This window comes from Argopecten irradians, chromosome 9 (genome assembly GCF_041381155.1).
Source record: "Argopecten irradians isolate NY chromosome 9, Ai_NY, whole genome shotgun sequence".
In the NCBI taxonomy this organism is placed as follows: domain Eukaryota; kingdom Metazoa; phylum Mollusca; class Bivalvia; order Pectinida; family Pectinidae; genus Argopecten; species Argopecten irradians.
The window spans coordinates 2,935,341-2,952,491 of record NC_091142.1 but is presented as its reverse complement, the minus strand read 5'-3'; the positions used below and the strand labels follow the sequence as shown (position 1 = coordinate 2,952,491).

General features: G+C 33.1%; 1 protein-coding gene across 1 annotated transcript in view; it reads right to left on the bottom strand.

Moving 5' to 3' along the window:
* LOC138331182 (RIMS-binding protein 2-like) overlaps positions 1–17,151 on the bottom strand; it is a 184,840-nt gene that overhangs the window by 63,998 nt on the left and 103,691 nt on the right. The window contains exons 9-12 of the mRNA XM_069278661.1: positions 10,564–10,686; positions 5,644–5,748; positions 1,927–1,977; positions 776–962 (exon numbers count right to left, since the gene is read on the bottom strand). Coding sequence (XP_069134762.1) covers positions 776–962; positions 1,927–1,977; positions 5,644–5,748; positions 10,564–10,686 — 466 coding nt within the window. The remainder of the gene's footprint in view (positions 1–775; positions 963–1,926; positions 1,978–5,643; positions 5,749–10,563; positions 10,687–17,151) is intronic.

Sequence of the window (17,151 nt, the reverse complement as noted above, 5' to 3'; positions counted from 1 at the left end):
TAGTAGCGATTTAAAGGATTTACCTCTATTTCCCCTATTGGGCCCCGCTCCTCCTGCCCCCGGGGGGTCAGAGCCAAAATTTATACAAGTTCTGTTCCCCTTCCCCCAAGGATGTTTGTGGCCAAATTTTGTTACAATCCATGTAGAACTCTATGACAAGTAGCGATTTAAAGGATTTACCTCTATTTCCCCTATTGGGCCCCGCCCCTCCTGTCCCCGGGGGGTCAGAGCCAAAATTTATACAAGTTCTGTTCCCTTCTCCCAAGGATGTTTGTGGCCAAATTTGGTTACAATCCATGTAGAACTCTATGACAAGTAGCGATTTAAAGGATTTACCTATATTTCCCCTATTGGGCCCCGCCCCTCCTGCCCCCGGGGTGTCAGAGCCAAAATTTATACAAGTTCTGTTCCCCCTCCCCCAAGGATGTTTGTGGCCAAATTTGGTTACAATCCATGCAGAACTCTATGACTAGTAGCGATTTAAAGGAAATGTTGACGGACAGACGGACGGACGGACGGACGACGGACGGACGGACGACGGACGGACGACGGACGCCGCGCCATGACATAAGCTCACCGGCCCTTCGGGCCAGGTGAGCTAACAAACAAATATATTCGTTTTATATCTAGGACCTCTTGTAAATCTGTTACTATTGAGATCCACAATAAATTGGGACCTTATCACAAGGTTCAGTGTGCTCCCTATAATGAAAATTCAGCTGATTGACCTCTGAAGTGTAACTGCCATTCAATGGTTCAAAATTAAAGTACTCACCCTGACTCGGTGAAGTGTTAGGAGGATTAACATTATGTTTCTTTCCTGAGTTACGCCCCCCTGATGCCCAATTGTCCTGTAGAGGGTGTTGATTGGCGGCTGCCTGTAATGTTTTCAATTCCTCTGTAACTTGTTTGTGTTGCTGTTCTTGTTTACGGCAGCTTTCCTTCAGCTCTTCTATCTTATTCTGAAATCATATCAATAACAGAGAATAATAATCTCTGGGGGTCAGCTAGGACCGTTATGAATGTATTAAAACGTTTTATCTCAGGGTAATAATTCTAACCAAGCTTGACATGTTTCCTATGAAATTGGAGCAAATAATGCTCATAAGTGTGTTTTTCCTAGTATATAAGATATAGTAAAATTTACCCCCCTCTGCAGGAAAAAAATCTGAGATCCCAGGGTTATCAAATTCACAATTTTTGTAAACGGCTTCATGACCTATTAATCTATGAAGAGTATCTGGTTCCATTAAATCTGTGAATTCAGAAGAAGATTTTTGAAATTTTAGCCAGTTTTACCCCTTTTGGCCCTGCCCCTCTGGCCCCTGTGGGTCGGTCAGGACCAATATGGATTTGATGTTAAGTGCTATCTCAGGCTAACAATTCTAACAAAGTTTTGAAAATTGAGCAAACAATGCTCATACATGTGTTTTCCCTATACAATTTATAGTAAACTTGACCCCTCCCCAGGGGGAAACTTGAGACCCCAGTATCATAGAATTCACAATATTTGCAAAGGACCTTAAGACCTTTAAATCAATGAAGTGTCTTTGATTCTACCATTTCTAGAATTTCAGAAGAAGATTTTTGAAGTTTTAGCTTATTTGAGCCTTTTAATTGGCCCCATCCCTCAGGCCCCTGGGGGCTGGGACCATATAATTAACTATGTTGGTTGACCATTGGCCATGAAAGGTTTCTGCAAAATTTTCACGAATTTGGTTCTGTGGTTTTGAAGAAGTCTAACATGTCTAATTGTTTTTCGCCATATGACCACGGACAAAAGGCGATTAGAATAGGTCACTTAAAACTTCGTCGCAGGTGAACTTAAAATGGACATTTCATGGTCTGGGATATCTCAGCTCTTTGAGAATAAGCAAATATGTATCAGCAAAAGTACATAGTCTTCAGAAGGTTAATATGACTTACATGTAACACTGTCACAACCTCTTCATGATCTTTGGATTTAGAGTCCTGTTCCTGATAAACATAATTACACAGAATTATTTGTTTTGAATATCCCACTTACTTATAATGTTAAAATCGTATAGACAATATGACAAAACAGGACAAACACTTAATGTTAAAATCGTATAGACAATATGACAAAACAGGACAAACACTTAATGTTAAAATCGTATAGACAATATGACAAAACAGGACAAACACTTAATGTTAAAATCGTATAGACAATATGACAAAACAGGACAAACACTTAATGTTAAAATCGTATAGACAATATGACAAAACAGGACAAACACTTAATGTTAAAATCGTATAGACAATATGACAAAACAGGACAAACACTTAATGTTAAAATCGTATAGACAATATGACAAAACAGGACAAACACTTAATGTTAAAATCGTATAGACAATATGACAAAACAGGACAAACACTTAATGTTAAAATCGTATAGACAATATGACAAAACAGGACAAACACTTAATGTTAAAATCGTATAGACAATATGACAAAACAGGACAAACACTTAATGTTAAAATCGTATAGACAATATGACAAAACAGGACAAACACTTAATGTTAAAATCGTATAGACAATATGACAAAACAGGACAAACACTTAATGTTAAAATCGTATAGACAATATGACAAAACAGGACAAACACTTAATGTTAAAATCGTATAGACAATATGACAAAACAGGACAAACACTTAATGTTAAAATCGTATAGACAATATGACAAAACAGGACAAACACTTAATGTTAAAATCGTATAGACAATATGACAAAACAGGACAAACACTTAATGTTAAAATCTTATAGACAATATGACAAAACAGGACACACACTTAATGTTAAAATCGTATAGACAATATGACAAAACAGGACACACACTTAATGTTAAAATCGTATAGACAATATGACAAAACAGGACAAACACTTAATGTTAAAATCGTATAGACAATATGACAAAACAGGACAAACACTTAATGTTAAAGTTGACAAACAAAGAGGGCAAAAACTTGTTAAAATTTGATTTCATTCGTTTAACAACCTATTAACAGCCAGGCTCATGTAAGGACATGCCAGGTTTGTTGGTGGAGGAAAGCCAGAGTACTCCGTGAAAATCACCGACCAGCGGTCAGTACCTAGCAACTGTCCCACATGGGATTTGAACCCGCATCCCAGAGGTGGAGGGTGGAGGGCTTGTGGTAGTATGTCGGGACATCTTAACTACATGGCCACCGCAGCCCCATACTTGTTAAAGTAGACAAACAGGACAAAAAGGCTTAAGTATTTAAATGGCTGTTGATATGTAACAAGGAAGTAATTCCAACCGTGTGGACAAAAAAAAATTGTCAAATTTTCGAGGCGATCTGCCCCTTTATCAAGACATAAAAAACGAACACTATTACATAATAGGATACGAACAGTAATGCAGGACAAAGTAGACAAATATTTAACTATACAGAACAATGGAGTGCAATTTACCCTTCGGCAAGTGGCAGCCGAAGGCTAGATCTACCAAAATGTATCCATGCTGTTCGGCAGAACGCTAGAAGTAGGGATGATTAATTGAAAAGCAAGTGATCAATTGATGTCAATTAGTATATTTAATGTTCGTTAATGCCTGGCTGTTAATATGTGATAGACGTTAAACCAAACAAACAGAACACTAAATATAGAGTAATGTATGTTACCATTGACAACCTGTGAATATCTGATCACATTTGTCAGTAGAAGACTTTGACCTGATGTCTATGACATTTAATCAGCACATGCCTCAAGATGTGATTCATTACTTGAGCCGTTTTCTGTGATTTTTATGACCCCACATGACTACCTGTATTTCTCATATGACACATGAACATGCAAAAGTCTCCTTGCAATCTTAGCATGGTGTTCGCCCACCTGTATCTCGCCATATCTTCAACATGTTTTCCAAAAGCGATAAAATCAGAGAGCTTACATCTAACAGCTAATTCAGCAGGATGTATCTCCAGACTATAACATATTATTAGGTTTTATTGACATTTTTGTTCTAGGAACTCCATGTTTGCATGCTGTACACCAATTCTTGGTTAGCTGGCGGAATCCTTCCAGATACAGCACATAATGTCCTTACGATAATATAACAGAAAGTGATTCTCAACATCTGTTAAAAATGTTATGTAACAAGAGGCCCAGAGGGTCTGTATTGCTAACCTCACTTGCGATGCCCAGCAATGATTTTATATACTGTGTTCTCCACAATTAGTGCTCCTCTTCTAGTGAAGGAGTTGAAGTGACAGTATTGTACAACATTCAAAAACTGTGTGCGTACATCATCCCCACAACGTGGCCCAAACTGTGCGATGTGCCATACAGACCCCAAAACATGATATATATTCAGATTTTACAATCATACACCGTCGGTAAGAATCTATAAGGTCCAACAGGATTTGAAGCGAGGTAATTAATAGACTTTTGTATTTTACATGAATGTTATAAGAAAGCAAAAAGAACCCCTATCCATATAATAGTTTCCTGAAGAAAATTGTGAAATTAACTCCCAGACAGTTGTTAAAATGCTCAGGGTAAACAAAATTAACATTTTTTAAGAATTTGGCCAATTTGCACGATATCTTTTTCTTTTTTTTTAACATAGGCCACATGCATAAAAACACTATATTTGCTCATGAGAATCTGCATTCGAAAAGGTACATGATATAATCAGCATAGAGTAAATCCTGAATCAAATATAATTCACGGATTTTATCAAGTCTTTAACTTATTTTTTCATTATAAATTGATGAATTTATAGGTTTTTTTTTAAGGTTTTAATATGCTAAATTGCATAATTTGTTGTCCTATTATATATATTCATCAAAGTTCCCCTTTTTGAGCCCCGCCCCTTTTTCCCTATGGTTCGAAACTTGTTCATATTTACAAAATATGATTGTCCTCCCCAATTGATGTTTCACACCAAATATGGTTGTCTGAAGGGTTAAGGAGAAGTAGGATTTGAAGGCAAAAATTCAGCAAAGTTCCCCTTTGGAGCCCCGCCCCTTTGTACCTAGGGATCAAACATGGCTCATTTATTTAAAATATGATTATCCTCCCCAAATGATGTTTCACATCAAATATGGTTGTAATCCACTTAAGGTTAAGGATCGAGAAAAGACAATAGGTCATTCCGTTACCTTCGGTCAGATGACTTAAAATCTAATTTTAGCAAAATGCTGATCATAAACCATATAAAATAGGAAAACAAAAACATTGCTAAACGACACAATGTCAGAATAACTTGATATAGTATTTTCATTAATCTCATATACTCGATCAGATTACCATGGTATGAAAATTAAAAAAAGATCCTAGTGGGCCAAAAATCTCCTTTAATCCACCTTGTCCTATGGTTCAATTCTGATCACAATATTAGCTAGATTATTAGAGTAGTAATTTAAAAAAAAATTTTGATGGATGAGCCAACTATTGTTTGATTTTGTAGAGAAAGAAAGGAGTCTATCTTAGATTCTGAAGAGAGTGGGCCAAAAACCTCCCATAATGCACCTTGTCCTAATTGGTTAAATTCTTATCACAACTGTAGATATTAATATCGAAGTATTTTAAAGGAAATGTTGACGGATGAGCCAATTATTGTTTTATAAATTTGCAGAGAAAGAAAGGAGTCTATCTTACCTTCTGAAGAGAGAGGATTTGCGTCTGTTTTTCATGGAGTTTTTGTTTTGTTGTTTGGTAGTCATTCTCTAGGGTTGTTAATTTGTCAGCAGATTCTTGTAAAGTCTGAAAATAAAATAACTAAATGTAAAGAAAATTGTAAGGTGCTGTAATTCTTTAGTGTCATTGCCATGACATTCCAAAGATGTCTGTATCATAATGCCTTTTAGCTACTTAAAATCAAATAATGACTTGGGATGTACATTCTCTCAACATAATCGGTAGTATTACCCGAATCAAACCTTCTTAATTTTGGTATTTATATTGATAAGCAAAAACAAATGTTAATTGAAATAATATTACAGAAATACTAATTACCATAGATCTCCACAAATGTGATATAACAATTGTAATACTGACTCAATGTGTTTAGAAATGGATGGCAGTCAATATTCAAAATGTCAATCTCCATTTGACCATCTATATTACTGAGAGTAATTTATATATGTTATGGTAATTAAGAAATATCAACTCAGTAAACTTGGAGGTGGGCTAACTACTCAAGACTTGATGGTAAAATGGTATATTTACAGACTGCATTCCCACGATTTCCCCTCAGTTTCTCATAATCAATACCTAATTTCCGACAGCACTATTTTAATGAACTAGACAATGTATATTTGGATGGGTGCTGTAAAAGCTAGCACAGTCTTATCAGACAATGTATATTTGGATGGGTGCTGTAAAAGCTAGCACAGTCTAATCAGACAATGTATATTTGGGTGGGTGCTGTAAAAGCTAGCACAGTCTAATCAGACAATGTATATTTGGATGGATGCTGTAACAGCTAGCACAGTCTAATCAGACAATGTATATTTGGATGGGTGCTGTAACAGCTAGCACAGTCTAAGCAGACAATGTATATTTGGGTGGGTGCTGTAAAGCTAGCACAGTCTAAGCAGACAATGTATATTTGGATGGATGCTGTAACAGCTAGCACAGTCTAATCAGACAATGTATATTTGGGTGGGTGCTGTAACAGCTAGCACAGTCTAATCAGACAATATATATTTGGATGGGTGCTGTAAAAGCTAGCACAGTCTAATCAGACAATGTATATTTGGATGGGTGCTGTAAAAGCTAGCACAGTTTAATAAGACATGTATATTTTGATGGGAGCTGTTGTAAACCTCACCCTAGTTAACAATACCTAGAGATCTGTTGTAAACCTCATCTTAACAATACCTAGAGATCTGTTGTAAACCTCACCTTAACAATACCTAGAGATCTGTTGTAAACCTCACCTTAACAATACCTAGAGATCTGTTGTAAACCTCACCTTAACAATACCTAGAGATCTGTTGTAAACCTCACCTTAACAATACCTAGAGATCTGTTGTAAACCTCACCTTAACAATACCTAGAGATCTGTTGTAAACCTCACCTTAACAATACCTAGAGATCTGTTGTAAACCTCACCTTAACAATACCTAGAGATCTGTTGTAAACCTCACCTTAACAATACCTAGAGATCTGTTGTAAACCTCATCTTAACAATACCTAGAGATCTGTTGTAAACCTCATCTTAACAATACCTAGAGATCTGTTGTAAACCTCATCTTAACAATACCTAGAGATCTGTTGTAAACCTCATCTTAACAATACCTAGAGATCTGTTGTAAACCTCATCTTAACAATACCTAGAGATCTGTTGTAAACCTCATCTTAACAATACCTAGAGATCTGTTGTAAACCTCATCTTAACAATACCTAGAGATCTGTTGTAAACCTCACCTTAACAATACCTAGAGATCTGTTGTAAACCTCACCTTAACAATACCTAGAGATCTGTTGTCAACCTTACCTTAACAATACCTAGAGATCTGTTGTAAACCTCACCTTAACAATACCTAGAGATCTGTTGTAAACCTCACCTTAACAATACCTAGAGATCTGTTGTAAACTTCACCTTAACAATACCTAGAGATCTGTTGTAAACCTTCACTTAACAATACCTAGAGATCTGTTGTAAACCTCTTCTTAACAATACCTAGAGATCTGTTGTAAACCTCACCTTAACAATACCTAGAGATCTGTTGTAAACCTTACCTTAACAATACCTAGAGATCCGTTGTAAACCTCACCTTAACGATTCCTAGAGATCTGTTGTAAACCTCACCCTAGTTAACAATACCTAGAGATCTGTTGTAAACCTCATCTTAACAATACCTAGAGATCTGTTGTAAACCTCACCTTAACAATACCTAGAGATCTGTTGTAAACCTCATCTTAACAATACCTAGAGATCTGTTGTAAACCTCATCTTAACAATACCAAGAGATCTGTTGTAAACCTTATCTTAACAATACCTAGAGATCTGTTGTAAACCTCACCTTAACAATACCTAGAGATCTGATGTAAACCTCATCTTAACAATACCTAGAGATCTGTTGTAAACCTCATCTTAACAATACCTAGAGATCTGTTGTAAACCTTATCTTAACAATACCTAGAGATCTGTTGTAAACCTCATCTTAACAATACCTAGAGATAACTACTTAACAATACCTAGAGATCTGTTGTAAACCTTATCTTAACAATACCTAGAGATCTGTTGTAAACCTCATCTTAACAATACCTAGAGATCTGTTGTAAACCTCACCTTAACAATACCTAGAGATTTGTTGTAAACCTCACTTTAACAATACCTAGAGATCTGTTGTAAACCTCACCTTAACAATACCTAGAGATCTGTTGTAAACCTCACCTTAACAATACCTAGAGATCTGTTGTAAACCTCATCTTAACAATACCTAGAGATCTGTTGTAAACCTCACCTTAACAATACCTAGAGATCTGTTGTAAACCTCACCTTAACAATACCTAGAGATCTGTTGTAAACCTCACCTTAACAATACCTAGAGATCTGTTGTCAACCTCACCTTAACAATACCTAGAGATCTGTTGTAAACCTCACCTTAACAATACCTAGAGATCTGTTGTCAACCTCATCTTAACAATACCTAGAGATCTGTTGTAAACCTCATATAACAATACCTAGAGATCTGTTGTAAACCTCATCCTTAACAATACCTAGAGATCTGTTGTCAACCTTACCTTAACAATACCTAGAGATCTGTTGTAAACCTCACCTTAACAATACCTAGAGATCTGTTGTAAACCTCACCTTAACAATACCTAGAGATCTGTTGTAAACCTCACCTTAACAATACCTAGAGATCTGTTGTAAACCTCACCTTAACAATACCTAGAGATCTGTTGTAAACCTCACCTTAACAATACCTAGAGATCTGTTGTAAACCTCACCTTAACAATACCTAGAGATCTGTTGTAAACCTCATCTTAACAATACCTAGAGATCTGTTGTAAACCTCATCTTAACAATACCTAGAGATCTGTTGTAAACCTCATCTTAACAATACCTAGAGATCTGTTGTAAACCTCATCTTAACAATACCTAGAGATCTGTTGTCAACCTTCTTAACAATACTAGAGATCTGTTGTATACCTCATCTTAACAATACCTAGAGATCTGTTGTAAACCTCACCTTAACAATACCTAGAGATCTGTTGTCAACCTTACTTTAACAATACCTAGAGATCTGTTGTCAACCTCACCTTAACAATAACTAGAGATCTGTTGTATACCTCATCTTAACAATACCTAGAGATCTGTTGTCAACCTCATCTTAACAATACCTAGAGATCTGTTGTCAAACCTTACTTTAACAATACCTAGAGATCTGTTGTCAACCTCACCTTAACAATAACTAGAGATCTGTTGTATACCTCATCTTAACAATACCTAGAGATCTGTTGTCAACCTCATCTTAACAATACCTAGAGATCTGTTGTAAACCTCACCTTAACAATACCTAGAGATCTGTTGTAAACCTCATCTTAACAATACCTAGAGATCTGTTGTCAACCTCACTTTACAATACCTAGAGATCTGTTGTAAACCTCATCTTAACAATACCTAGAGATCTGTTGTCAACCTCACTTTAACAATACCTAGAGATCTGTTGTCAACCTCACTTTACAATACCTAGAGATCTGTTGTAAACCTTACCTTAACAATACCTAGAGATCTGTTGTAAACCTCACCCTAGTTAACAATACCTCGAGATCTGTTGTAAACCTCATCTTAAAAATACCAAGAGATCTGTTGTCAACCTTACCTTAACAATACCTAGAGATCTGTTGTAAACCTCACCTTAACAATACCTAGAGATCTGTTGTAAACCTCACCTTAACAATACCTAGAGATCTGTTGTAAACCTCATCTTAACAATACCTAGAGATCTGTTGTAAACCTCACCTTAACAATACCTAGAGATCTGTTGTAAACCTCACCTTAACAATACCTAGAGATCTGTTGTAAACCTCTTCTTAACAATACCTAGAGATCTGTTGTAAACCTCACCTTAACAATACCTAGAGATCCGTTGTCAACCTCACCTTAACAATACCTAGAGATCCGTTGTCAACCTCACCTTAACAATACCTAGAGATCTGTTGTAAACCTCACCTTAACAATACCTAGAGATCAGTTGTCAACCTCAACTTAACAATACCTAGAGATCTGTTGTCAACCTTACCTTAATATAACAATACCTAGAGATCTGTTGTAAACCTCACCTTAACAATACCTAGAGATCTGTTGTTAACCTCTTCTTAACAATACCTAGAGATCTGCTGTAAACCTCATCTTAACAATACCTAGAGATCTGTTGTAAACCTCACCTTAACAATACATAGATATCTGTTGTAAACCTCACCTTAACAATACCTAGAGATCTGTTGTAAACCTCACCTTAACAATACCTAGAGATCTGTTGTCAACCTTACCTAACAATACTTTGAGATCTGTTGTAAACCTCATCTTAACAATAACTAGAAATCTGTTGTAAACCTCACCTTTACGATACTTTCAAGGTCATGAACTTTGGTTTGGAGGGTATTTCGTTCGTTTTTGGCAATATCACATTCATGTTGTGCTTCTGTAAGGTTCAAACGCAGTATATTGCATTCCTCGTTAACCTACAAAACACACAAAAAAAAATTGTTAACCTACAAAACACGAACAAATAAACAATGTGGTCAGTTTTACAAAACCCAACAAGAGGCTGAGAGGGCCTGTATTGCTCACCTGGTTTTTTTTCCTCAACAATTTTAAAAATTTACTTCTAATTTCCCTCATTTGATCCGACCCCTCTGCCAGGAGGGTCAGATTTATACAAACTCTGTTCCCCTTCTTCCAGAATGTTTCTGGCCAAATTTGGTTAAATTCCATGCAGAACTCTTTGGCTTAACCGCCACAATGTTATAATATCAGCAGTAAGTGATTAAGCGTATACCCGTAACATGGTAATGAAATGATGAATAAAAGATTTTCACACATACATATTTAAAATACAGTTACTGTATTCGATCAAATAAGAGCCCATGTCCCTATAAGTGTCCCTCCCCCTTTCTGAGGCCTCAATTTCAATCACCCAGGCATAAATAAGGACCAAAATTACATAAAACAGTATAGACCTTTGCATTTTTTCAATTTTTTAAACGCCCTGGGCGCTTATTGGGTCGAATACGGTAATTCAATTTTATGCCTTTAAGCTTGATGATTGATACTCATAATAACTTAATAATTGTAATAAGTTTTACAGTGTTTCTCATCAATTATATGTTCCAGTTTCTTTTAACGTCTAAAGACTCTTTCATCTACCATGGAAAATGTATTCTTGAAATATTTTCTTCTGTCTTCTTCATAATAAATTATATTGCTAGGGTGTGTATACATGTTTAGTATAAATGTACTCCCTCCCAAGAAGGTGTTAATTACAGATGAACTCCGCCCGTGACTAGCAACAAGGGGTCGACACAGGGTAACATATGTCCTGACCTATTACATGTACATGTATAATGCATGTACATGATGGAGGAGATTCCAGGTACAAATAACAACTAACACATGTGAGAAGGTGATTGTCCAGTTTTTATTGATATGATCAGAAACAGATACAGATGTATCTGTTTCTGATTTGACACATGGACAGTATGTGTGAAGTCATACCTGCACAGTTCTGTACATGTGTTCTACATGTAAGTATACTTGTATATAGTATGCACATTCTTAAATACAAATTTTAATTGCGTTTAAAATAGTACATGTAGATACCAAATCTTGCCTATTGCCCATGTTCAAACTTGTCACGTTTAATGAATTTTAAACTTCAAAAATGCTTATAAAAATCTCCTGAGTCTTATAATCTTTTCGTTCTTTGTACATTGACTATGTTTAATTAATGTAACTGTTAGAGTAATAATATATTTATTATGTTTTTTCTTGTATAATCTTTCCGTTGTAATAGGGATCCTTTCTTGACTAAAACAATGCTTTTAACATTTAAATAGTCTTGAAGAGACTGGCATTTATACATTAATTGTGTTTGCAGAAAACTGAAAAAAATCACACATTAGATTTGCAGTTTTATTTCAATTTAATTAATTTTAATTAATCCATTTAGTATTTCTGTAAATTGACTGAATTAAAAATGGTCTGCTTTTTAAATACAAAGTATTTTAGAACGTTTTTGCTGGTTGTGATATTTGATCAATCTACAGTAACATTGTTCACAGATCAGAGTGTCATGTATGTGATCTAGCTAGTTTTATTTCAACCACATCTACATCCACAAACATATATACAATCAAAAGACTCATAAAATCCAACAGAATACACATTATTCAAAACTTTCATTTGTAAATACTTACATGTTTTTTCAGACGGTTACTATAAAATTCCTGAATCTTGTTTCTCTTTAGCTTTCTCTTTGAGAAGCGACTAGAACACTGTCCCATGTTTTTGTTCCAATAATACAGACACCATTTATATTAGTAACACGTACAAAGTCAAATACCATATTTTAGTAACATAACTTCGTTTGTTACCATATTTAGTCACATTAAGTCATATACCATTTATAGTAACATAAATTCAAATACCATATTTTAGTAACATAAAGTCGGTTACCATATAGTACCACCAAGGCTTCCCCTGTGTATCTGGGTTGGCATATGTCAACAAGTTTTCAGATGTTCACATATTGATTATCTTGTTACAGTCAACCATCTATGCCTATTGTGATTGGCGCCTATAACGACCAAGTGGTTAGCAGATTGCTTTCCAGGTAAAAGCAGACGAGGATCCAATTAACACAGTGTGACCATTGATACAGTCAATAAATACATTTACACAATATACACTTGATGAGTCTTCTAATGTTGATACCTATAGCACCAGGTGTAATAAATAGGAGATATATCAGGCCTCAATATTCACACCTTACATATATAGATGTCTGTAGATTATTATTTTTCAAAATGACATACAAAATTCAGCAGTTTATTACAAGGTTTCTACAAGTTTTTTTTAAATTTTATCTTTTGATTCAGGTGTAAACAGTAACTATAGCAAAGGTAACATATTTCAAAATATGTTTCTAAAAATGTGATTTATACATGTACTGACCCACACAAATTAACTAATTCACTCCTGTCATTTGAAAATGAACTGTTCCAGCTTCATAATTCACCCCTGACATTTGAAAATGAACTGTTCCAACTTCATAATTCACCCCTGACATTTGAAAATGAACTGTTTTAACTTCATAATTCACCTCTGACATTTAAAAATGAACTGTTACAACTTCATAATTCACCTCTGACATTCGAAAATGAACTGTTCAAGCCTCATAATTCACCCCTGACATTTGAAAATGAACTGTTCCAGCTTCATAATTCATCCTTGACATTTGAAAATGAACTGTTCCAGCTTCATAATTCACCCTTGACATTTGAAAATGAACTGTTCCAGCTTCATAATTCACCCCCGACATATGAAAATGAACTGTTCTAGCCTCATAATTCATAGAGTTGAAATGTGTAGGATAGATGAATTGATCCTAATCTAGAGACATGTAAAACAGCTGGCCAAGCCCAGCGTCCAAAATACCCTATACTTCATGGTTTATTGTCATGATTTACTCAATAAAACCATTTGTGGCACTTATTTTGACAATTTTCTCTAAGTTGTTACCGAATCCTCTTCAATTCGATGGTAAATCCTAACAGCTTCTATACAAAGCTCAGATGAGCAGATGGTCAAGTCGGTCTAATCCCACACTAATGGGCTACTGGGCACTGACCAACAACAGATACAAATTATTGTGTAATCATTTACTAGCATTAACACAATCACCACACCAAGTTAATAATAAATTCACAGAAATAATATACATCACATGTAATAATATACATCACATGTAATAATATATATTACATGTAATGATATACATCACATGTAGTAATATACATCACATGTAGTAATATACATCACATGTAATAATATACATCTCATGTAATAATATACATCACATGTAATAATATATATTACATGTAATAATGTACATCACATGTAGTAATATACATCACATGTAGTAATATACATCACATGTAATAATATACATCACATGTAATAATATACATCACGTGTAATAATATACATCACATGTAATAATATACATCACATGTAATAATATACATCACATGTAATAATATACATCACGTGTAATAATATACATCACGTGTAATAATATACATCACGTGTAATAATATACATCACATGTAATAATATACATCACATGTAATAATATATATTACATGTAATAATGTACATCACATGTAGTAATATACATCACATGTAATAATATACATCACGTGTAATAATATACATCTGTAATATTATACATCACGTGTAATACTATACATCATATGTAATAATATACATCTCATGTAATAATAAACATCACATGTAATAATATACATCACATGTAATAATATACATCATTTGTAGTAATATACATATCATGTAATAATATACATATCATGTAATAATATACATCACATGTAATAATATACATCACATGTAATAATATACATCTCATGTATGTAATAATATACATCTCATGTAATAATATAATCACATGTAATAATATACATTGTATGTAATAATTTACATCACATGTAATAATATAATCACATGTAATAATATACATTGCATATAAAAATTTACATTACATGTAATAATATACATCACATGTAATAATATACATCACGTGTAATAATATACATCACGTGTAGTAATATACATCACGTGTTATAATATACATCACATGTTATAATATACATCACATGTAATAATATACATCACATGTAATAATATACATCACATGTAATAATATACATCACGTGTAATAATAAACATCTCATGTAATAATATACATCACGTGTAATAATATACATCACATGTAATAATATACATCACATGTAGTAATATACATCACATGTAATAATATACATCACATGTAATAATATACATCACATATAATAATATACATCACATGTAATAATATACATCACGTGTAATAATATACATCACATATAATAATATACATCACGTGTAATAATATACATCACATATAATAATATACATCTCATGTATGTAATAATATACATCTCATGTAATAATATAATCACATGTAATAATATACATTGTATGTAATAATTTACATCACATGTAATAATATACATCACGTGTAATAATATACATTACATGTAATAATATACATCACATGTTATAATATGATCACATGTAATGATATACATCACGTGTAATAATATACATTACATGTAATAATATACATCACATGTAATAATATACATCACATGTAATAATATACATCACATGTAATAATATACATCACATGTAATAATATACATCACATGTAATAATATACATCACATGTAATAATATACATCACATGTAATAATATACATTGCATATAAAAATTTACATCACATGTAATAATATACATCACATATAATAATATACATCACGTGTAATAATATACATCACGTGTAATAATATACATCACGTGTAATAATATACATCACATGTAATAATATACATCACGTGTAATAATATACATCACATGTAATAATATACATCACATGTAATAATATACATCACGTGTAATAATATACATCACATATAATAATATACATCACATGTAATAATATACATCACATGTAATAATATACATCACATGTAATAATATACATCACATATAATAATATACATCACATGTAATAATATACATCACATGTAATAATATACATCACATGTAATAATATACATTGCATATAAAAATTTACATCACATGTAATAATATACATCACGTGTAATAATATACCTCACATGTAATAATATACATCACATGTAATAATATACATCACGTGTAATAATATACATCACATATAATAATATACATCACATGTAATAATATACATCACATGTAATAATATACATCACATATAATAATATACATCACATGTAATAATATACATCACATGTAATAATATACATCACATGTAATAATATACATCACGTGTAATAATATACATCACGTGTAATAATATACATCACGTGTAATAATATACATCTCATGTAATAATATAATCACATGTAATAATATACATCACTTGTAATAATATACATCACGTGTAATAATAAACATCTCATGTAATAATATACATCACATGTAATAATATACATCACGTGCAATAATATACATCACATGTAATAATATACATCACGTGTAATAATATACATCACGTGTAATAATATACATCACATGTAATAATATACATCACATGTAATAATATACATCACTTGTAATAATATACATCACATGTAATAATATACATCACATGTAATAATATACATCACATGTAGTAATATACATCACATGTAATAATATACATCACATGTAATAATATACATCTCATGTAATAATATACATCACGTGTAATAATATACATCACATGTAATAATATACATCACATGTAATAATATACATCACGTGTAATAATATACATCACGTGTAATAATATACATCACATGTAATAATATACATCACGTGTAATAATATACATCACGTGTAATATTATACATCACGTGTAATAATATACATCACATGTAATAATATACATCACGTGTAATAATATACATCACATGTAATAATTAAAGGTTATTATATGACATTCATACTTATTATAGTTATAACAACTTAACTAAAGCGTGGCATGTAACCAATTTTTCATGTTCCAATAGCATTCTTACCATAGAGGAAGTGCTAACATTGAATATTCTAATTTCAGAGAACAATATTCATTGATTTTCCAGTTTCCCACAAGTCCATCATAATTACAACATCCGGACAAATTCCGGACGAATCTCTGGTCATCAGTCAACTGTGGTCAATTATAGTCAGTGTCTGAAAACCTATTGATTAATTGTGTCCTCCATAAATATCTGTAGTATAAATTCTAAATGCTATGGATTAAGATATGTTTTCATTTAAAGAAGTAAAAATAGTCAATAAA